The sequence below is a fragment of the Herpailurus yagouaroundi genome, unplaced genomic scaffold (assembly GCF_014898765.1).
Source record: "Herpailurus yagouaroundi ecotype Mexico unplaced genomic scaffold, PumYag 185, whole genome shotgun sequence".
NCBI lineage: Eukaryota > Metazoa > Chordata > Mammalia > Carnivora > Felidae > Herpailurus > Herpailurus yagouaroundi.
Genome location: NW_024412416.1, coordinates 5,030,193 through 5,053,092, shown reverse-complemented (window position 1 = coordinate 5,053,092; position 22,900 = coordinate 5,030,193). Strand labels below are relative to the sequence as shown.

General features: G+C 42.2%; 1 protein-coding gene across 1 annotated transcript in view; it reads right to left on the bottom strand.

Annotated features, from left to right (window-relative positions):
- Positions 1-22,900, bottom strand: part of IQGAP1 (IQ motif containing GTPase activating protein 1) — a 108,887-nt gene that overhangs the window by 80,807 nt on the left and 5,180 nt on the right. Inside the window, exon 2 of the mRNA XM_040493586.1 lies at positions 21,225-21,324. Within this exon, the coding sequence (XP_040349520.1) occupies positions 21,225-21,324 (100 nt within the window). The remainder of the gene's footprint in view (positions 1-21,224; positions 21,325-22,900) is intronic.

Sequence of the window (22,900 nt, the reverse complement as noted above, 5' to 3'; positions counted from 1 at the left end):
GAGCAGATGCTCCCTCATGCCAGGGTTACTCGCGGCTGAAAACCTCCCAAGCTGGGCAGTCTTTCCTTGCAATTAGGATTCTACTATGACCCTAACTTATCTAAGCACCATCCAGGCACTGGAAATACCTAGTAATTATAATACAGTGTGGCAGGAACAAGTCTTGAGAGAAACTAATGTATTCGATAAAGAACTCACCACCTGAAGAGGAAGGGAATTAGGGCTAGTTTCCCAGAGAAAATGACATTTAGGTCTTGAAGGACTGGGGGGGGGGGGGTAGTGTTTAGGTGGGGAGAACAAGTCATGGGCCAAGGGAAGAGAATACACAAACCTTCTGAAGGATCTGAAACAGGAATGAAATGATCAGATATAACTTGACAGATCACTCTAAGCAGTAGGGTGAGGAGGAGGAATGGGTAAGGATACACAGTCCTAAGAAGTACTGGCAGTAATCCAGGCAAGAAAGATTTATAAAGGCTTGTTTCCCAAGCCATGCAAGCACGTGAGAAACCTTGATAGTATCTGCTTTAAAAGAAACTTCTGAGTATAAATTAAGCCAATCTGAATAGCTATAGGAATGAATGAGAAACAGAAAAGAAACTTTTTCTTCTTCTCCTCCTCCTTCTCTTATTCATTTATTTAGAGAGTGAATGAGTGCACAAGCAGGGGAAGGGGGGGGAGGGGATGGGAGAATTCCAAGCAGACTGTGCACTTAGAGCACAGAGCCAGACTCAGGGCTCAAACCCATGAACTGTGAGATCATGACCTGAGCTGATATCAAGAGTCAGATGCTTAACCGACTGAGCTACCCAGGAGGCCATTCTTCTTAAGTAATAACTTATTTAACCTAAACATCTCTGAGCAAATAATTTTAGTCTTTGCTAAATTGGTAAGTTATGTAAAGTCTACTTGCCAAAATTAAACGTCTGTTATATTTCAAGAGTCCCCATTCTTACTGGGGTGATGGAAACTACACTATAGTAACAGTTGCACCATTCGATAAAGTTACTAAAACTCATTAAGTTGTACATTAAAAAATGGGAGACCTTTATGGCATGTAAATTATTACTTCAAAGAAGTTTTTCTAAAAAGTCCCTGCACTAACAGGATTAACTCCCAGACCACATCGTCAGATGCAGAGCCTGGCGAAACATTGCCATGTTTGATCTACCCATCCATCTCTATCTACCACGTATCACAAAGCGTGAAAGACCTTTTAACCTTAAATGAAAACAAAATCTTCAAACTGAGTTAGATGATACTAAGTCTCACCAGCTGCAGCCTAGTCACTGCCGGCCGGCCGTGAGCAGAACTTGGGGAAAGACACAGGTGAGAGTCCTCTAGGAGGCGGAAGACAGGTACCCATTTCCTTGCAAGTGCGAGGCTCTGAGCCAGCCATCTCAGCCTACTGCCGCAGCTGCTAGAGCCCCGGAGACCAAGGAGAGCCTGTAGAGCAAGTACTAGGTCTGAAAACTAAGAGCAAGTACTAGGTCTGAAACTTAATTTTCAGACCTAGTACTTAGTGAGAACATGTCAGGAGGACGGGTTAACTGTCTTAATCATTAAGGACATAATCCTTGCCCTCTGAGGCTCACAGTATGTTAGGGAAGAGAAAAGTATAAGGCATTTATAACATATTATAAAGACAGGGGTGGGGAGGGACAGGTAGAAACACAAGAGAGGAGTACCTGACTCAGACCTAGGGTAAGGGTGGTGGGTGCTTCCTGGAGGAGGTGGATGCTACCTGAATTTACTTTCTTTTCTTTTCTTTTTTTTTATTTTTTATTTTAGAGAGAAAGATCGACTGTGGGGGTTGGGGGAGGGCGAGAAGGTGTGGGGAAGAGGGAAGGAGAGAGAGCAGGAGAGACAGGGAATGAATATATCCCAGGCAGGCTCCACACTGGAACCCAAGGCAGGGTTCCATCCCACAACTGTGAGATCATGACCGGAGCCAAAATCAAGAGTTGGGCACTCACCCGACTGAGCCACCCAGGGGCCCCTGAATTTACTCATAGATAAGCAATATATATACATAGGTCAAAATTCAAAAAGTATAAAAAGATACCCATTTAAAAGGAAGAAAATTTCATGAAATGGACAAGAGTGTCATATGCCACAGAGATTAAGAGAAGTACTGAAAATTTTCTAATGGACATAACAATTAGGTCATCAGTCATTCCAGCAAGAGAAATCTTGTAGGGGAAAGAAGGGAACACAAACCACACCCACACAAGTTAGGATAAAGAAGTGGGTACGGGGAGTAAAGACAAGTTCTTCCTGAAGGAACAAAAGAAGGGATAATACAATAATCAGAGGAGGGTCTAGTATCAAGGGAATAGATCTGGAATGGGTGAGGATGTTTATGTGCTACAGAGAAAAGAATCAACAGGAAAAAGTTTAAGTTATAGTTAAGAAAACAATCCTGGAAAGGGTGCCCGGGTGGCTCAGTCGGTTAGGCGAATGACTTCAGCTCAGGTCATGATCCCACGCTTGTGAGTTTGAGCCCCGCGTCGGGCTCTGTGCTGACAGCTCAGAGTCTGGAGCCTGCTTCAGATTCTTTGTCTTCCTCTCTCTCTGCCCCTCCCCCCCCCAAAATAAACAGACATGAAAAGAAAAGAAAAGAAAAGAAAAGAAAAGAAAAGAGAAAAGAAAAGAAAACAATCCTGGAATATGAACCCTAGAAGACAAAAAGGAGTATGATCCAGACCACACATAGAAGATGGAGTCTTAGGAAGAAAGATATTTCTCCCACTGCTACAGGGAAGGTCAAGCTGCCATGTTAAATAAGATGGGATAAATTTGTTAGGGCCAGAGAAATTGAGAGAGTTCGTAAAGAGAGGTCATCAAGCTGTAATATGGGAAGCTAAGGATGGAGACAACTACTAAGAGTAAAGATTTGGTAAGAGCTTTTTGATTGGCCTTCCCCATCTGACAATTCAAATGTTACTTTCAAAAGTCACCTCCTCCATGCACTCTTCCATGATCTACCCTTGGCAATAATCTCTCCTTCCTCCAAACTTCCTCTAAACTTTCCACTGGCACTTTGTACCTCTTTACCTCTTAATATAGTTATTTAAGTACATAAGGGTGGAATCCTTTTCTGATTTACCTTTCAAGTACAGTGCTCAAAAAATAACTGCTGAATAACAAACTGTTCTTTCCCTCTTGCTTAAGGACCATAGCACTGGTCTCAATTGTAACCAAGTAATAATAAAAAAAATCATCCTAAGCTCTCATCCCACAATGCTGAAATTCTCTTAACCACCCCAACCCCACACTCCACACAGCTTTGCACCAATTTAACTGAATATTACTGAGCAGCTACTTTGTGGAAAAGCACTGTGGAAGGAGTGCTCCTGGGTACCAAAAAGTAGAAAAAGGCAGTCTCATCTCTAAAGGAACACAAAAAATGTGTCTATTTCTGCTTTCCCTTCTTGCCTATCTGATTTCAGCTTATCTTGGAAAGCTCGGCCATAAAATAATCTTTCCCTCATCTAAACTCTCACACATTTAACTGCATCGTTTCATTGGCAATCTTATATTGTCTTGCGACATTAGTTAGACCTTCCAACCTTTGATGTTAGGTAACTTTTATTTTTTTTTCAAATGGTGATGCCCTATCTGTCCAATTAATCTGTAACGCCCCTATGGACAGGACTGGGTTAATAAGCATTTGCCATTTGCCATCTTCTCCAGTTCTATATTAGAGAGTCCTGCACAATGAGGAACCACAAATGCTTTCTACCTGTTTTATTTTATTGGAAGTGCTTTTCCCAACTGGTTTAGTCATGCCAAGGGAAAAAAAAATTGAGCAAGAGAATGTTATCACTTAAAATAAAAATACCTTTGGGGCACCCGGGTGGCTCAGTAGGTTAAGCATCTGACTTCGGCTCAGGTCATGATCTCACAGTCTGTGAGTTCTGTGCTGACAGCTCGGCTCTGTGCTGACAGCTCGGAGCCTGGAGACTGCTTCAGATTCTGTGTCTCCCTCTCTGCCCCTCCCCTGCTCAAACACACTCTCTCTCTTTCTCTCTCAAAAATAAACATTAAAAAAAAAAAACACAAAACCTTTGAATAACACAGGAGATGAAAATAAAAATTGTTTGAAGTAACTCGAGAAAGTACTTAGGTTAGAACATAATCTTCCATCAACTGTTACATAGTCTATGCTTGAAAATCTTCTGCAACATGGATTTTTCCAAAGCAGATCTTTTATTTTTTTGAAATTTCTTATTGCTATAAAGTTCTTCCTCAAATTAAGCAGATTTCCATTGCCTGGTTCTGTTCCTCTGGTACCACACATGATAAATTGAACCCCTCTTCCATATTTCAGATCTTTTAATAATAATAGGCAAAGTGTTAACAGTTGAATGAATTCCTATACTGGGTGAAAGATTGCACTTCTGAGATTCTATGTTTCTATAGTCTCCCTGAATCTTGTCTCCATATTAAATACTCTTAGTCCTTTCAAGGATTTCTCATACATCATAATTTATAGACCTTTTACCATCCTGGTCAAGCTGATTCAACATGCACGGGTCCTTGAACAATAACCATGTCTCAACCAATGCACCAACACCCACTGATGGGGTTCCTCACTCTCTAAGGATTCTGATCTATCAGCAATGCCTGCTGTGGGTGTGAAAGAATCCCATCACACAACTATCACCCTTGCTCTAGACTATCAAGGTCCCTTTTAAGGTATGGCCTCCAGACCTGAAGATGAACTCGTTAGCCTCTGATGAGTACAGAGGACAAAGGGACATATACCACATTTCTATTAATGAACTGGTAAACAACACAGCTTCATTGTGTTCTTTTTTCCTACTAATGCTACTGCCATAAATGCTGCTACTCTATCCTGTACCTAAACACTCCATTTTTGAACCCCAATGTAGGATGTCACATTTATTACTATTAAATCTCATTAGATTCAGGGTATTTTGAATGCAGAACTTGTCATGAAGTGTATTAACCATCCCTCCAGCAACAAGTCAAACTCAAATTTAATCAATACACATCACTGATAAGCCCCAAGAAAATGTTTTATCTGTAACATGCCCTAGAGAGCTTTCTTTGAACTTAAAACCTAGCAGCTCCTTTTATCATTGAGATAAAATTCATATAACATAAATTCACCACTTTTAACCATTTTAAAGTATGCAATTCAGTGTTTTTTAGTATACTCAAAATGTTGTGCAACCACCATGACTATTTAATTCCAGAAGATTTTCACCACCCAAAGAGAAAGCTCGCGCCCATTAAGCAATTACTCCTCATCTAGCAGCTCTTTTTGAATATGGTTTATTCAACTGGCTACAAATCTTAATTACCTTACAATCTAGTCCACATTTGTCAAACCTGTCACTAATGTATCACAAGACACACTTGCAAATGCCTTACTGAAATCTAGACATTACTGTGTTTCTCTGATTCACCAATCTGGTGACGCTGTCGTCAAAGAGGAAATGATCTTAATGTGACAGAGCTGGTCTCAGAAAGCCCTGGTTGACTCCTAAGCATCACTTGTTTCCTAAGTGCTCATCTACTTGACAATATGCTAGCAATTCTGCCCCAGACTAATTCGTTAGACTAGAATTTATGATTATCTTCTTTTCCTTTTTAATAATTAGTACATTTGCCCTCCTCTACTTTTTTAAGTTTATTTATTTTGAGAGAGAGAGAAAGCTCAAATGCACATGCACACATGCACTCACGAGGGCAGGGCAGAGAGAGAGAGAGAATCCCAAGCAGGCCCTGTAATGTTTGCACAGGGCCCAACATGGGGCTTGAACCCACGAACCATGAGATCACGACCTGAACCAAAACCAATAATCAGATGCTCCATCAACTGAGCCACCCCAGGTGCCCCACCCTCCTCCACTTTTAAAAACCACACTCCACCTTTTGGGATGAGCACTGGGTGTTGTATGGAAACCAATTTGACAATAAATTTCATATATAAATAAAAAAAAAAAGGATAATAAAAAGCTAACCTCAGAGCATAATTTTAGAAACTAAATTATAATACACTCAAGTGCTTGGCATACTTCCTAATACATAATAGTTACTTAATAAATTCTAGTTATTATTAACATTAATATTAATAGTACTATAATTAATTCTAAAATGTGTTAGATTATATGAAAGAACACTTATATTTGGGTGCTGTTTCCACCGTATTATTAGAATATGGCAATAAAATGGCATTTAAAAATAAAAAAAATAAATAAATAAAATAAAAATAAAAATAAAAATAAAAACCACACTCCAGTTCTGCACAATGCCTTAAAGATCACTGATGACAGTTTAGCAATTATACCTACCCAGTTAGTACAGTAATGGCTTCAATTTAAGCTCTCTAAGCTGAGAACATTAGAACTCAAAGAACAGAAAGAAACTACAGATAAAACCTATAACAGTTGAGAACTAACCAGGAACATGTTCCAAATTGTCACTTGAAATAGTCCCTCAAATCCATTATTCTGACACAAAAACAGTGCTTCCCAAACCAGTGTACTCTGGAACACTAGTTCTAAGCAAGAAAGTCTGTGAGAAAACAAGGGGTGAGAAATCCTGCTTACACTCTCTTCTCCCTTTGAGATTCGGAACTTACAACCCACGATAAAAAGCCTATAGAACCCACCAGTCAAATCTAGTCAGCAGTTTCCAAATCCCAAACTGTATTCTCCTTTAACACAAAGAATAAACTGCGTTACTTTGGCAAGCTGATTCATCTCATCACAGTCTGTATGCCAAAGCTGTTAATCCAAAACCTGTTTTCTCAATGCCAACTTCATTACACACTGATGAGTCGTTTATGGCATAATACAACCTGCTTCAAAGTACTCTGGAAAATTCTAGCCAGTTTCTCTAAAATGGTATTTTTATGTTTCAAAAATCTCAACAGTTGGAAGAGCCTGGGTGGCTCCTTCGGTTAAGCATCCGACTTCGGCCCAGGTCATGGTCTCCCAGTTCGTGAGTTCAAGCCCCACATCGGGCTCTCTACTGTCAGCACAGAGCCTACACTGGATCCTCTGTCTCCTCTCTCTGCTCCTCACCCACCTGCGCTGTCTCTCAAAAAATAAACATTGTTTTTAAATCTCAAAAAATTTTAAAGTAAATAAATGAGTCTCAACAGCTGAACCTGCCTTGTTCTGAAAAAAAATTAAGATCTCAATTCAAAGACAGCAAGGCAAACTACACAGAACATCTCATCAGAGAGTCATTGTTGATGCTCAATATGTATTATCCAAACATCTAGAGAAAATAAGTAAATAAAGCAGGATCTCTACTTTAGTCCTCATACCAAAAAAATTCAAAATGGATCAAGGGGTTACATGTTAAAACTCTTTACATCCTAAAAATACTAGAAGAAAACACAGAGGAATGTTTTTGTATGGCACTGGTATAAATGACTCTAAAAAGGACATAAAGCCAAAAATCTAAAAATAAAAAAAACATTAATAAAATCAAACATGTTTTAAAATTCTAAATTGTTAAAAATAATAATAAAATGAAATTCTAAATTATTTTAAAAACCTTAAAGTCAAACTTAAAGGACAAACTGGATTCTTTTCAGCACATGTGGCATCCAAAGCATCAATCCCCTCAATATATAAACAGCTCTTACAAATCAGTAAGAAAAAACTCAACAGAAAAATGAGCAAAGGGTTCTACCAAAACAGTTGGCAGAAAAGGAAATACAAATAGCTCTTAAACAAAGATCCTCAGGAAACCTGGCTGCCTCTGTCAGTAGAGCATGCAACTCTTGATCTCAGGGTAGTAAGTTCAAGTCCTACACTGGGTGTGGAGCTTACTTAAAAAAATAAATTTAAAAAAAAGTTAAATTAACAAAAAAGTTGTTCAGCTTCACTCAGAATTAGATAATCTGAAAATGAAACTACAATGAAACACCATTCTCACCTATGAAATTCTCAAATATTAAAAAAACTATAATACTGCAGGTTGATGAAATTATGGGTAAAGCAGCCCCCTTATACATTACGGATGGTACAACTTCCAGACCAAATTGACAATATTTATCAAAACTGGGGCACCTGGGTGGCTCAGTCGGTTAAGCATCCAACTTCAACTTAGGTCAAGATCTCACGGTCTGTGAGTTCGAGCCCTCTGTCAGACTCTGTGCTGTCAGCTCAGAGCCTGGAACCTGCTTCAGATTCTGTGTCTCCCTCTCTCTCTACCCCTCACTGGCTCACATTCTGTCTCTCAAAAATAAAAATTTTTTAATTAAAAAAAAAACAAACAAACGTACACATTCCCTTTGACTTAGAAATCCCACTTTAAGAAATTTATCCTACAATACCCCCAAGTGTGAGATGACATACATACAAAGTTGCTAACTACAACACTCTAATAGCAAAAGCTGGGGTAAAATATGCACTGGTAGTTTCAATCTATACACTGAAAAAGTATGCAACTGTGAAGACAAAAATGAGGTATTCCGATGTATTCATGTGGAGTAAGTTATGAGATGGAAAGCAGAATATGACAAGGAAATAAGTGACTAGGATTTATATGCATTGAATAATGAAAGACACATATTCATAACTGTGGTTCCAACTGGGGAAAAACGGAATGGCTGGGACACAGACTTTTTTTTTTTCACTATATATCCTAGCATAGCCTCTAAGTATCATGTTCGTGTATTATCTATTTTTTTTAATGATTAAGAATAAAATTGTAATTAAAAAACCTAAAATCTGCCTAAGAATATTTTTGTGGGACTTCTCAAGTTTTTAAAGGAAATCCCCAAAGTCAAACCACTGCTGGGCACCACCTTTTCAATCAATGATTAAGAAGCATTGTCCAAACTAATGACATAACAGTATGCCTTCAGAGCAGAGAAACATTTTGTTACAACAGTCCTAGTAGTAAGTAGTAAGTGGCAAGTAGTAAGTAACTTTTGTTTCCTTTTAGCTTATCTAGAGGTCATCTGATATGTATGTGTTATTTGTAAGGAAATGATCTGCTCTACTGTAAGGCTTTTTGTATTTAAATTTTATTTTTATATCATTTTTCGATCTTCAATAATCACAGGTTTTTTCCTCCTTCTTTTCAATTTTTCCTCTTCTAATTTTGTCTCATTCCCTCCTTTGTACTTTAGTTCCTTCTGCTTCAGTTTGTAGGAACACTAACCCTATTCAAGAAAATATCTTGGGGCTCCTAGGTGGCTCAGTCGGTTGAGTGTCGACTCTTGGTTTCAGCTCGGGTCATGATCTTACGGTTCGTGGATTTGAGCTCCACATTGGGCTCTGTGCTGACTGCATGGAGCCTGCTTGGGATTCTCTATCTCCTTCTCTCTCTGTCCCTCCCCAACCAAGCCTCCCTCCCCCGTCAAAAATAAATAATTTTTAAAATATATACCTTGTTTTTTATGTTGCAGATTAATAATCCCTAGAAGCAGGTGGATAATTTCTACCTTATGGATAATACCTATCACAATAATAGTTACTTCCCTTCTACTATAAAAGTCTCACAATTTTTCCTAAAGCCAAGGTCCTGTTAGTTCCCAAACATCTGCCCCAACAGAAGCCAAGCCCTGGGCTGGCAGCTGCCTCTCCAATGCTCCTTCTGCTTTTCGTTATGATTTCCAATGAGTCAACAGGAAGGTATTCTGAGTAAAGAAGAAATAGAGGCCTTTAGACAGGCCTTTCCTCCACCCACAACACCAAAAGATACAGTTCTTGCCAAACGATCCGAGGCAATTTCCAATCCAATTTGCCACTCCTGTCTGCATGAGGTCATTATGTAAAAAACAAGCAACTGGGAAGAAGACATGCCTTTCTAGGCGGAATCACAAGCAAATCCCAGGTTATGAACATAAAAGCCAAACCAGAACTCTCTGGCCTCCCCAGAGTCACCGTATTCAACTGCATCACCTCTGCTGCAACCGCTCCCCCTTCCAAGGAAATCATCTTACCGAGCGGGAGTTAGGTCAAAAAAGTTAAACATACACATTTATCACAGATACCTATAAAAATCACTTAGCTAAGATTTTACGTTTGCTATATTTAAGATTTTACTTTAAGTAATCTCTGCACCCACCGTGGGGCTCCAACCCACGACCCCAAATTCAAGAGTTGCACGCTCCACCGACTGAGCCAGCCAGGCACCCCTATGTTTACTACATTTCTTATTAGCATGAATAAATCTTTCACCAATCAACAAACATTTAACAGCCACTTATGTACATCCATCACTATCTTTAGCTCTTCAGTGAATAAAACAAGTATAAAACAAAGTAAAAAAATAAAAGAGTCCAACACTAGTTAGACACAAAGTTACGGGACAAATCAGAGAACGGTCCTCACACAGTCAGAGTGGCAGGCAAAAGACTCGGCAGTAAGTGGGCAGGCTTGCCCATCAGACAGGTAGGCAATTAACACCTGTGGGAACCAGCTGACTTAATGGTGGACTTCAATGTCGCCCCTTCTGTGCCTATAGAGGTCAACAGCACTAGTGTCGAGTTGGGCTTGAACCCCACAGACAGTTACAAGGCCAGCAGACAAGCGATACTAATTCATTTTTTCCCCTCTTCAAAATAAAAATAATGCCCATCTCGCAGTAATGGTGTGTGTAAAGTACTTAATTACAGGCAGTTACAGCCGCTGTCATTATTTTTAGAAGCAGTGGTACTGCAGCAGCAAACTTGCCAGGTCTGGGCACTTGCCAGAACTGAAATCCGGCTCTGCCACTCACTAGACGGGCAAGTCAGCCTCTCCAAGCTTTGCTTTCTTTTCTGTTAAATGCAGATAAGAATAAGCACCTCTTTAAGAAGAGCTAATCACACGAATCAGCTAATCAGCTAATGCATACCAAGTGCTTAGCACAGCACCTCGCATATAAGTGCTCAATACATGGTATTGATAATGACGGTGAAGAGGCAGAGGAACACGACGATCTCGGGGCAGACAGAACAATGTTCTTCATCTTTTTTTTTTAATGTCTATTTACTTATTTTGACAGAAGAGAGACAGAGCTCGAACAGGGGAGGGGCAGAGAGAGGCAGAGAAATCCCAAGCAGGCACTGCACTGTCAATGCAGAGTCCGACGTGGGGCTCGACCAAAGGAGCCACAAAATTGTGACCTGAGCGGAGATCAAGAGTTGGAGCTCTAACCGAATAAGCCCCTCAGATGCCCCAGACAAAATATTTTATATCATTATGTCCTGGCAAATTGCAGGCTTGAGTTTTGGGTTGGTTTTGCTTTTTGGGTTTTTTTTGGGGGGGAAGGGGGTGTTTGTTTCCCTTTAACTGTTGTAAAAGTATCTGAAGCATTGAGATTTCTATAATAAAATGCCTTATTGGAAAATAACAATTCTTCCCAACATAGAATTTTAAGAAAAAAATTTCAAAACAACATTCAAGCTTAAGCAAGCAAACTTTCTCTTCAAAATAAAACATTAACCAGATCTTTCATTTATATGTTTCAGATTTTTGATTCATGTCCTGTCAAAGCACAGGGATCAATCGGAATAGCAGGAGCTCATCTCAAAGAAAAACCAAGCGGCACAGTCCTGACTGGATCAGGACACAGAACTTGTGCACTCGAGGGGCACTTTACTCAGTTTGCTCAAAGATATGGTCTCTAAGCAACCAGGTCCCAAATTTTAAACAAACAGTCCCAGTCATATGAATCACTTCCGAATGGTCTCACTTTGCCTACCAGCACTTTCTTACACAAATACTTCCTGCGAGGGGTTTATTTAGCAGTCTCAATTGGAAATAACCAGAAGCCATCAAATACCACATGGCTTAAAAATGTTCAGAATAGGTCCTGCTACCAACAGATATCCCCAAATCGCTAAACTGTGAAGCAGAAGAAATTCTGCAGAAATCAGAGACGGGTCATCATGCGAAGCCAGAAAATTAAATTCCTAGAACATGCCAACTTAGGCCCCCAAATACATTTTTCCTATTCTTTCATTGGGAACATTAAAATATACAAACAAGATTGTTACTCTGCCTCTAAGACTACAAGAAATAAATGCCGAATTCAGTCAAATAAATAGCCCACTTAGCCCAATTAGACTTTCCCAATCTTGATGGGGGAGCAATCTATACAGTTAGCTGGCCTCTTAACACTGGTTTCCTGTGGTCACACCCACTCTGAGACTTACTGAAAATAAGGGGAACTGGTAAAGTATTCAACCCAACTCTTGGCTCCAGCCTCCTTTTCTCCACCTGAAAAGAATGCTATATGTGTCACACTATTCTCCATGAACTAGAGACCATTAAATCTATTAACAAGAATAGAGAGGGAAAAGGAATGAACAATCCAAAATGAAAACTGCAATAAGACAAAGAAACTACCATTAACAGAACCAAAGGGGAAAAAACCAAGACAGTAGAAAAATCCAGTAAATCAAAAGATAGATGTGGGACACATATCTAGTCCTGATTTAACATAAACAGACAAAATGGAGAATAGCCATACAACAAACTACAGAGATCTAACCTACCAACAGGTACCCCAAGACGGAACTAATGAGTCAGAACTAATTATTAAAGGTACAACTCCTTAGAGCTAAAACAAACAAAACACAAAACAAAAACAAACAAACCAGAAAGATAATATAAATCAAGAGTCTCCACATTACAGGCAAAATGACTAAGCCAACATCAACTCTAATATATAACTCGAGGAAACTTTAAGAAAGAAGAACTCCACAAGTTTCAAATCATGGAAAATTGTGAGGCAAAAACAAAACAGAAAAAAGTCATTTGTCATGGAGCTAAAATCAAGCCAGCTTTAGATGTTCCTAAGTTCTACACATTTTCTCAAGAAAAATGAAATATAGTTTACCATAAAAGAATAAAGAGTGTAGAAATAGAACTGTACTTAATATTTGACAAAGTAGACATCGATTGCTAACAGGTTGTAAAAAGATTATTTTTAGGTGACAGAATAACTTAGGGGCTCCTGGGTGACTCAGTTGGTTAAGCACCCAGCTTCAGCTCAGGTCATGATCTCGAGGTTTGTGGGTTCCAGCCCCACGTGGGGCTCTGTGCTAAAAGCTGGGAGCCTGAAGCCTGCTTCAGATTCTGTATCTCCCCTCTCTCTCTGCTCCTCCCTCACCTGTGTGAGCTCGTGCTCTCTTTCTCAAAAATAAGCATTTTGGGGGGCGCCTGGGTGGCTCAGTCGGCTAAGCGTCCGACTTTGGCTCAGGTCACACCCTCATTTGTGGGTTGGAGCCCCACGTCGGGCTCTGTGCTGACAGCTCGGAGCCTGGAGCCTGCTTCGGATTCTGTGTCTCCCTCTCTCTCTGACCTTCCCCGTTCATCCTCTGTCTCAAAAATAAATAAACATTAAAAAAAATTTTTTTAATAAAAAAAAAAGATAAGTATTTTTTAAAAAGGCAACAAGAGGGATTTTTTTTTAAATGACAGAATAATTTGCATAAAATTTATTTATTTTGAGTGTGAGGGTGCAAGCAGGGGAAGGGCAGAGAGAGAGGGGCAGAGAGAGAGGGGGAGAGAGGGAGGGGAGGAAGAGAGAGGAAGAGAGAGAGAGAGAGAGAGAGAATCCCAAGCAGACTCGTGCTATCAGCACAGAGCCCAATGAGGGGCCCGATTTCACGAGCCTATGACCCATCAGATCATGAGCCCAAATCAAGAGTCAGATGCTTAACCGACTGAGCCATCCAGGCACCCCTAAAATGACAGAATAATTTACAAACACCATGAGATTTAAAGACTTAGATTCCTAACAAAAATTAAGCATTAAATTGAAAAAAGCTAACAATATAAGACTTCACATTTTAGCAAGGCTTTGGAGAATTTGAACTATGGCTTTGAATTGATCAAAGAAATTGCAGAGAGAAAGATTAACATTTGAATTGCATAAAATTGAAAACTGCTGTACAGGGGCACCTGGCTGGCTCAGTCAGTATTGTGTGTGACTCTTGATCTCATGGTTGTAGATTTGAGCCCCGTGTTGAATGTGGAGATTACTTAAAAATAAAATCTTAGAGAAATTTAACAAAATTAAAAAATAAAACTTCTGTACAGTGAAAAACCAAAATGGCAAATCAAGAGAAAATATTGGTAGCAAATGCAACAGGAGGTTGACCATATTACAAGAGAGCTTATGAAAGTTAACATCATGACTCTATTAGACAACCTCATCCACAATGTGAATAAAATTGATAAACAAGTACATGGGAAAAATGTTTAAACTTTCCAGCAATCAAAGCAATATCATTTTAAACTGGAATAATCCTAAATAAATTATGAATGTTATGTAAGCACTGAAAATAGTAATTAAGACAACGATATAGCAATTAAAAGATCTAAATTTGTGAATACAACTATCTAAAAATTATCTACAACTTTTCCTTTTACTCAGGCCCTTTCTTTTTTCTTTATTATAAAATTCATGATCATTGTAAATAGCATTTTAAATCTACCGAAGAGCACTAAAATAAAAAGGAAACGTCTTGGGGTGCCTGGGTGGCTTAGTCAGTTAAGTATCTCTTGGTTTTGGCTCAGGTCATGATCTCACCATTGGTGGGTTCAAGCCCCGAGTTCAAGCCTGCTTGAGATTCTCTCTCTTCCTCCCTCTCTCTCAAATAAACAAACATTTAATGGAAAAAAAAAAAAAAAAACGGAAAAGTCTTCTCACACCCTCCACCCTGACTCCCTAGAGGTATCTTCTTATTTCTGGAGTTTCCTGTGAAACACAAGCTTAAATCTGAAGTGAAAAAACTAAGGCTACAAACCTTTAGGACTTTGAAAGTGCCCAGAAAATTCTCCAGAAAAGTTTACTAATGCCTCATCACCTTTATGTTAAATCTGCTTTTGCCCCAAGGGCCAGGATAAAGAATACATTTACCCAGTGCCCACTGCATTTCAGCCACTATGCCAGGCACTTAGCCCTCAGAGCACCTCCAGAAGATGCGTAGTATCTCCATTCTGCAAAGCACAAATTTAGGTTCACTCCCTCACACCTGCCCAAACTGAAAATCCTCACTCTTTTCACTTCGCATATCCCAACAGCCAAGTTTTTTAAAACATTTCAGGTTTGTTTGTTTTTTTATATTTTTTTAATGTTTATTTTTGAGAGAGAGAGAGAAAGAGACAGAGAGAAAGAGCATGAGCAGGGGAGGGGCAGTGAGAGAGGGAGACATACAGAATCTGAAGCAGGCTCCAGGCTCCGAGCTGTCAGCACAGAGCCCATCTCGGGGCTTGAACTCACAAACCATGAGATCATGACCTGAGCCGAAGTTTGGACGCTTAACAGACTGAGCCACCCGGGTGCCCCAAATGTTTCAGGTTTTTTAAATGTCTGTTTTAGGGGCGCCTGGGTGGCGCAGTCGGTTAGGCGTCCGACTTCAGCCAGGTCACGATCTCGCGGTCCGTGAGTTCGAGCCCTGCGTCAGGCTCTGGGCTGATGGCTTGGAGCCTGGAGCCTGTTTCCGATTCTGTGTCTCCCTCTCTCTCTGCCCCTCCCCCGTTCATGCTCTGTCTCTCTCTGTCCCAAAAATAAATAAACGTTGAAAAAAAAAAATTTTTTTTTAAATTTAAAAATTTAAATGTCTGTTTTAATTAATTATAAGTATTATGAGATTACAGTAGTATGACTTTTCTTAGTACCAAAGATAGCTGACTGCCTAATACATACCAGATTACTCTCCATATTTCTTCATCGTAAATTTTGCTGAGTGTCTCAGCTACACCACAGGGTAAAAAGGAGTAAAACACTTTTCTGACCACAGTAAGAACTAATCCTTCCGTGTGTGCAAAAAGCACTCTTAGTTTGAACAACTTTAACAAAGGCACTTTTTTTTTTTTTCAACGTTTTTTATTTATTTTTGGGACAGAGAGAGACAGAGCATGAATGGGGGAGGGGCAGAGAGAGAGGGAGACACAGAATCGGAAACAGGCTCCAGGCCCTGAGCCATCAGCCCAGAGCCTGATGCGGGGCTCGAACTCACGGAGCGCGAGATCGTGACCTGGCTGAAGTCGGACGCTTAACCGACTGCGCCACCCAGGCGCCCCACAAAGGCACTTTTAAATGCAACCAACTTCTTACCTCTGAGTCTATCCAAGGCAGGTGCACCAAGGTAAGTTTCAGAAAATAGAAGTGAGGTTTTCCATCTGTATCATCATTTTGAGAGTTAAGACTAAATCCCACCCCATACTTCACCTTGCTAATTATGAATACATGAATGTACCCGGCTTGTAGTCCCAATGTGCCATTAAGTAGCTATATCTATGTGACCCTCTGACTCACACAGGGTCTCATGAGGCAATTAAATTAGTTTTCCCATCTGTAAAATGAAAACATAGGCCAACCTCCTAAAAAATGAAGGGATATTCCTCCACTTGAGAATTGTAGAGGCTGATGGGCAAGGTGTTGTTCTTCTGAATCCCCTCACCTACCCATTTTTTTTTTTCTTGCCTAATCTTAAATATCTTTAACTTGCTTTCATGATCATGGTGTGCTAGCCTGGATATATCCAGATGTTACTGAATTCTGCTCCCATGTAGAGATCTAAAGAGCCCATCCTAGAAAACGTTCAATGCCAACAACAAAGTCATATGCACAAAAGAGAATTTGTTCTCAAGCAATTCCCCTAAATTACAGAAGGAAGAGTGCCTGTTTAGTGCCATGCTCTTGTTAACAATGCGAAGTCTCTGCCAGTCTCCAACCAGCCAGAGCCCTGCTTTCCCTTCTACACGGGGCTGGGGGTATGTTGGGGCGGGGGGAGGGGGGGTAGGCCCTGCCCCTTCAGATAGGGTATGGACACAGCAAGAGAAAGGTGGCCCATGACAGGTCTTGAAAGGGCATTACAGCAAGCCTCTGAAAGAAGGGACCCTTAACCTTCAACCCCAGAGAGTGCTGGGATTAACTTTCTTCCTGTGACCTTTAAACTAACTGAATTTTCTCCTGTTTCCATTTATACATTCTCCTCACTGCAGACTACGCGTCCTGCCCGGCCTGATATGTTCTCTTCCTGGGTCTGTTCACGTGAACATTCTGATCCTTCTCTGTATCACTTTCTCCTCTCCAAGACCTGAGCGCCTAGTGTAGCTCACATATTTACACTTCGCCTCTCTCAACTAAGTGAAAATGCTAGTCGTCTCTACCATACAGCTATTCCACAGACCAAACAAATATGAAGACAATCAGAACAGGCAAAAGATCAACATAAACCCACATTTTGGGGCGCCTGGGTGGCTCAGTCGGTTAAGCGTCCGACTTCAGGTGGGGTCATGATCTCACAGTCTGTGAGTTCGAGCCCCGCGTCGGGCTCTGTGCTGACAGCTCAGAGCCTGGAGCCTGCTTCCCATTCTGTGTCTCCCTCTCTCTCTGCCCCTCCCCTGCTCATGCTCTGTCTCTGTCTCAAAAATAAATAAAAACATCGAAAATTTTTTTAAAAATAAAAATTAAAAAATAAACCTACATTTCAAGTCCTTGGTCTGTTCTGCAGCTCGTAACAAAAAGCCCTGAATCCTCAGATATTTCATTAAAATAGTAACTAAATTTCCATCTTAAAGCTACTCTCCAAAAAATAGGGAAAAGCAGAATCTATTTTCTTATTCCCAATCACTCTAGGTGCACACTTTTACGGAATCACTCCTAAATTTTCCCACTTAACCTTTCAGGGAAAGATAAACCCACGGCACACCCTCATGTCTCTACAAACCCCCTTACACTCACTGTCTCCACACATTCATCTTCACCCTCTCTACACAATCTCCTCTCTTCCCAGGGAAGAGCTCTGTTACAGGTACGGGAGAAAATGGAGCGCCCTGGGATACACAATGGAGCCACTGTACTTGAAGGTGGCGCTTCCAGGGGGAGGAGTATCAGTACTAGAAATAGAACCGAAGAGGGAAACCTTTTCTCCCCTGGATCTCTCTGATCTTTCTTCCTGGACTTGGAAGGGGCGTAAATTCCAGACCCTGGGGCTCCTCCAACTCAGGAGGGGTGGAGGTTATGAAGGAAACAGGATGGGGGCCGATCCAAAAAGGAAAACTGGGCTTGCGCTAGAGGGGAAAGTGGGGCGCCAACAGCACACGGGGACAGCCCAGCTCACCAGCGTAGAAAACACAACGGGAGCTAAAGCCCCAGCTACGACGGGAGAGCATGTGATTTGTCCGTGGTTTACCTCAAACACTTGTTAAGGGTGGCAGCAGCCGCTTCATACGGCCAGTAGGGATCCCAGTCTTCTATTCTCTGCAGAGCACCCCAGGCTTCTTCCTAGCCCCCTCTGGTAGTAAAATCTAAATACATGCTCCCAACTTGATTTTCTAATCAAAGCTTTCAACAACAACCACCACCGCATCCTGGGATTGCCTCCCTAAAATAAATCAGGCCCATTTCCACGACGCCAGGCCAATAGGACAATACGCCACGATTATACCCTCCTTTATAACCCAAAGCATAAAAAATACAGAGTATCACCAATGTCTCACTTCCTCGGTCACTTCCTAAGTATGCAAAAGTAGCCAACTAAAAAACACTGCAGGTGATCATGGATGTTAAAGGAAATGGGCTACTTTTCTATTCTGGAAAAAACACCTCAGAGGGACACCTGAGTGGCTCAGTCGGTTAAACGTCCGACTCTGGATCTCAGGGTTGAGGGAAAACTCCCGACAGAAAAGAACGGCCCTAGAGCAGATGGAAATGAGCAGACAGAACACGCAAAGAAGGAAATGTGACAGAAAGCACCATTCTCGTCAGGCTGTCATAACGCAGAGCTCTAAAACTATTTTAAATCTTGCTTCTCGGGCGCCTGGGTGGCTCAGTCGGTTGAGCGTCCGACTTCGGCTCAGGTCACGATCTCACGGTCCGTGAGTTCGAGCCCCGCGTCGGGCTCTGGGCTGATGGCTCCGAGCCTGGAGCCTGCTTCCGATTCTGTGTCTCCCTCTCTCTCTGCCCCTCCCCCGTTCATGCTCTGTCTCTGTCTCAAAAATAAATAAACGTTAAAAAAAAAAAATTAAAAAAAAAAAATCTTGCTTCTCAACTAAGGGGGAGCCTATCAGAACCACCAGAACCATTTAAAATATATAGGTGTAGGGGCACCTGGTGGCTCGGTCAGTTGAGTGTCCGACTCTTGATTTTGGCTCAGGTCATGATCTCACAGTTCATAGGTTCGAGCCCTGCATCAGGCTCTGTGCTATCAGTGCAGAGCCTGCTTGGGATTCTTTCTCTCCCTCTCTCTCTGCCCCCGCCCCATGCTCACTGCTCGCTCTCTCTCTCAAAAAATAAATAAACTTAAATAAGATATACAGGTATCTGGACCTTCCAGACCTACAGAATCAGAGTCTCTATGGTAAGACCGAGATGTCTGTATTTTTAAGTTCCCCGGGTGACCTAATGCACACACTTGGTTGAGAACCACTGCACGACTGACTTTCAAAAAACTAATCTTCAGTCAAGAAAACTACAAGTAGACCATGCAGACTCAGGCTTCCGCTTCCTCACTGACATGAAATGGTTAAAGTGGAAGAGGCGTTGAACTAGAGTAGCGGTGGCAAGGGGGTGGTAGCCAAGACGCTCTGTAAAAAGGGAATTTTACTGTGGAAACCCAAGTTTAAAACAAAAGCAGAACTGCTTCGGATGGAGGAAGGAAGGGAGCTGGGGTTCTTCCCTCTCATCCCCAGGTCACCGCAACAGAGACACAGGATGGTCTCTCATTCCAGCTGCGGCTTTCAAATTCTTTGACTCTCCAAAACTAGATCTAGTGCGCAGTTTAAGTAACAGGGACCTAATCTTTTTTTTCCATGGGGCCCTTACACACTTCATATGAGAAACATCCCCTTTTCTTTTTAAGTTTATTTATTTTGAGAGAGAGAGAGCAAACGAGCGAGCAGGGCAGGGGCAGAGAGGATCTCAAGGAGCCTCCACGCTCAGCTTAGAGCTGACGTGGGGCTCTATCTCGGGACCGAGATCATGACCTGAGCCAAAATCAAGAGTGGGTCCTTTAACCGACTGAGCCACCAGGCGCCCTCCTCTTTTCTAATCACATATTCACTTCCTGCTGTCTAACCTTCTATTTAGAAAAACAAGTGTTATTATCATTCTCCCCACCTAAATCACCACTAACTGCCCCCCTGTACCCAGTCTAAAGGAAGAGGTTTAAGCTCAGCAAAGAAGCCTGGATTCAAGACATCAGAATGCTGTTAGAGAGTCCCAGGGACAGAAGAAGGAAAACGGAACCAGGGAGGGGCACAAAAGGGACCATGTCTTTCGAGAGGAAAAGGAAAGGAGCTGAAAGGCTAACACTTGTAACGTCAGGAACACATGGATGTTTGTTGTATTGTTCTCTGGACTTTCCTAAAAGTGTTTTAAGAGCCTCAGAATTAACAAAACAAAAATACTCTTGTTTATCAACACTACTGAAACATCCTTGATTTTCATTGGACTTTGATCACAAATACCTTTCATTACCCCATGCTGGCCTTTTCCACCAAAGCTCACATGCAGGAAACAAGATCTGTAATTATATCTATCTGCCCCGGGGCCTTGCAAAGGAATACCGGCACCAAAACAAAACTGAACCACTGATAGCAAATAGACACTCTAAGAGTAAGACCACCAGGTGTCCCAGCATCTGAAAAGGGAAAACCGCCCTTATACGTTCACTTCCCAAAAAATGCAGAGGATGGTGACTCCGGCAAACTTTGAATACTGCCAAACCGGTGGACCTTTCCCCAGAGTCCTACCAAGAGGAAAACGAATCCAATTCATATATAAATCAAAACCAGTGAAACACCAGGCTAAGAACTTTAAACTTCAAAAAATGCTATTTCAAACAAAAACCAAAATGCTATTTCTGGGCCGCCTGGCTGGCTCAATCATAAAGCCTGTGATTCTTGATCTCAGGGTCCTGAGTTCAAGCCCCGTGTTGGGTATGGAGCCTACTTAAAAAGACACACACAAAAGAAAAGTTTGGGGAAAAAACCCCCACAAACTGCTATTCTCCCCTACAGTTCGTAGTGCCCCAAAACATGCACGATACGCATAAAACCAAACACAGATCTGGGAATTTTTCAGAATACAGAAGCGCCCATCAGAGTTTCACGATAAGCTGCTATCAAGGCCACTTGTTCCCGTGAATAAATACCCTACCTATACTTATCCCTTCAAACTACCAGCCTCCGACAGTCACACCTAGGACGTATTCAAAGAGATCTTTATCTGTGTTCACATCACAACAGCTCCCTTCTCTGCAGCCGGCCAATCGTTACCTCTTTGCTTCTTCCAAATGACAAAGGTACTCATAAGCCACATTCTGACGTCTCCTTTCGTCCATCTCCTCTGCAGTGAGTCTCTCATTATCCAGGACAGCTAAAACATGAAAGGAAGAATGTAAACACAAGAATCTGTAACCTTTCTGACAGATAAAAGAAAGCCACGGCATCAAATTCCTGTTAGTCACCTGGCAGGTCAGGGTAACCTGTGGACGTGTGGATGGCCAGATGTACTACGAGGACTTTCCTAAAACAGGAACTAGGGAGTTTCAACTACATTCGTCTTACCCTTTTGTTAAAAGTGTCATCATATAGACTTGTACGAAATTTTAGTACAAGTTTGTTGTCACTTGACAAATACTGAGTTGAGATTTTGGCCCAACTCTGTTCTGGTCTATCTACCAGACTCTCTCCCAATACAGAGCTGAGAGTGTTGTTTTTCCCTTGTTTATTACTAACCCAAGGCAGCAGTCATTGAGAACTAAGTGGCGGTAATTATGTTCAACGCCTTACATGCATTCTCTCACAGAAGTCCCACAACAATCCTCTGATTATCACTCCCATTTTACAGATGAGGAAACTGAGGCTGGGTGCTCTTAGCTCTACCGCTAATAAGCGGTTGCCGGGCCTGGATTCCAACCCAGGCAGTCTGTCTCAAATCTGCCAACTTCATGGGCACCCGGGGTATGGCATCGACTCCTGACTCCTTGGGATGGCATTCAAGGCCTTTTCCAATTTGGCCCCAACTACTTCTGGAAACTCTTCTCCCTCTCCCCGACCCTCCTCCCCCCACCACTGTGTACTGTCTCTGACCCCACGCTGCCCAACCTCACGCAGCATCCGCCAGAGCTCCGCTCACGTGTCACTACCTGTGTTCTTACTGCCTTCCCCCCACCCCTCCTCCACATCCACCTTCCTGCTTTTGCCCGGCTGGCTCAGCATCTTTTATCTTTATTACACCTCACTATCATTAGCTTGTACACCTGTCCTTCTCTGATTGAGAGGCTCTTGGCAGGCAGGGCCTGCTCTTACTCACTAATTTCACAAACGTGACACAATCCCTCACACGTAACTGTTGAGTGAACTTATCCTAAAAACGGACCATTACTCTCACAAGAGAAAATAAAAACGAAATCTCGGGATTCCAAAGGACCCTCCTGCGGCCAGCGGTAGCTGTGCCGCCTACAAGTTCAGTGCCGTCCCCTGGACGGCTACAGAAAACGAGGTTCGGAAAAATGAGGAAGTCACAGGGGTTCTTTTTTTCTTTTCTTTTTTTTTTTTCTTTTTTTTTTTTTTCTCTCTCTCTCTCTGTTTTAATTTTTGAAAGCCTGACCAGGGAACGAAGCCCGAGCAAGGTGAAGTGGCCCGCCCCGGGGCGCACGTCTCCGCTGGCCCGGGGCCCCCCGCAGGTCCCGACCCCCGGTCCACGTCGCAGGCGGCACCCGGGGCAGCGCCTTCCCGCGAAGCGCGAGCGGAGCCCAGCGCTCCGGGACACGCCCTGCCCCGGCCTCCTGCCACCTCACCCTAGGCCGTCTCCCCCAAATCTCGGCGGCGCTGCGAGGCGGGAGGCTCTGGGTGGGGCCCCTCGCGTCGCGGCGCCCGGGCTCAGGCGAAGAGGGCCGCCTGCGTCCCCGCCGCCGCCGCCTCCGAGCCCAGGTCGCGCGCCTCGCCGC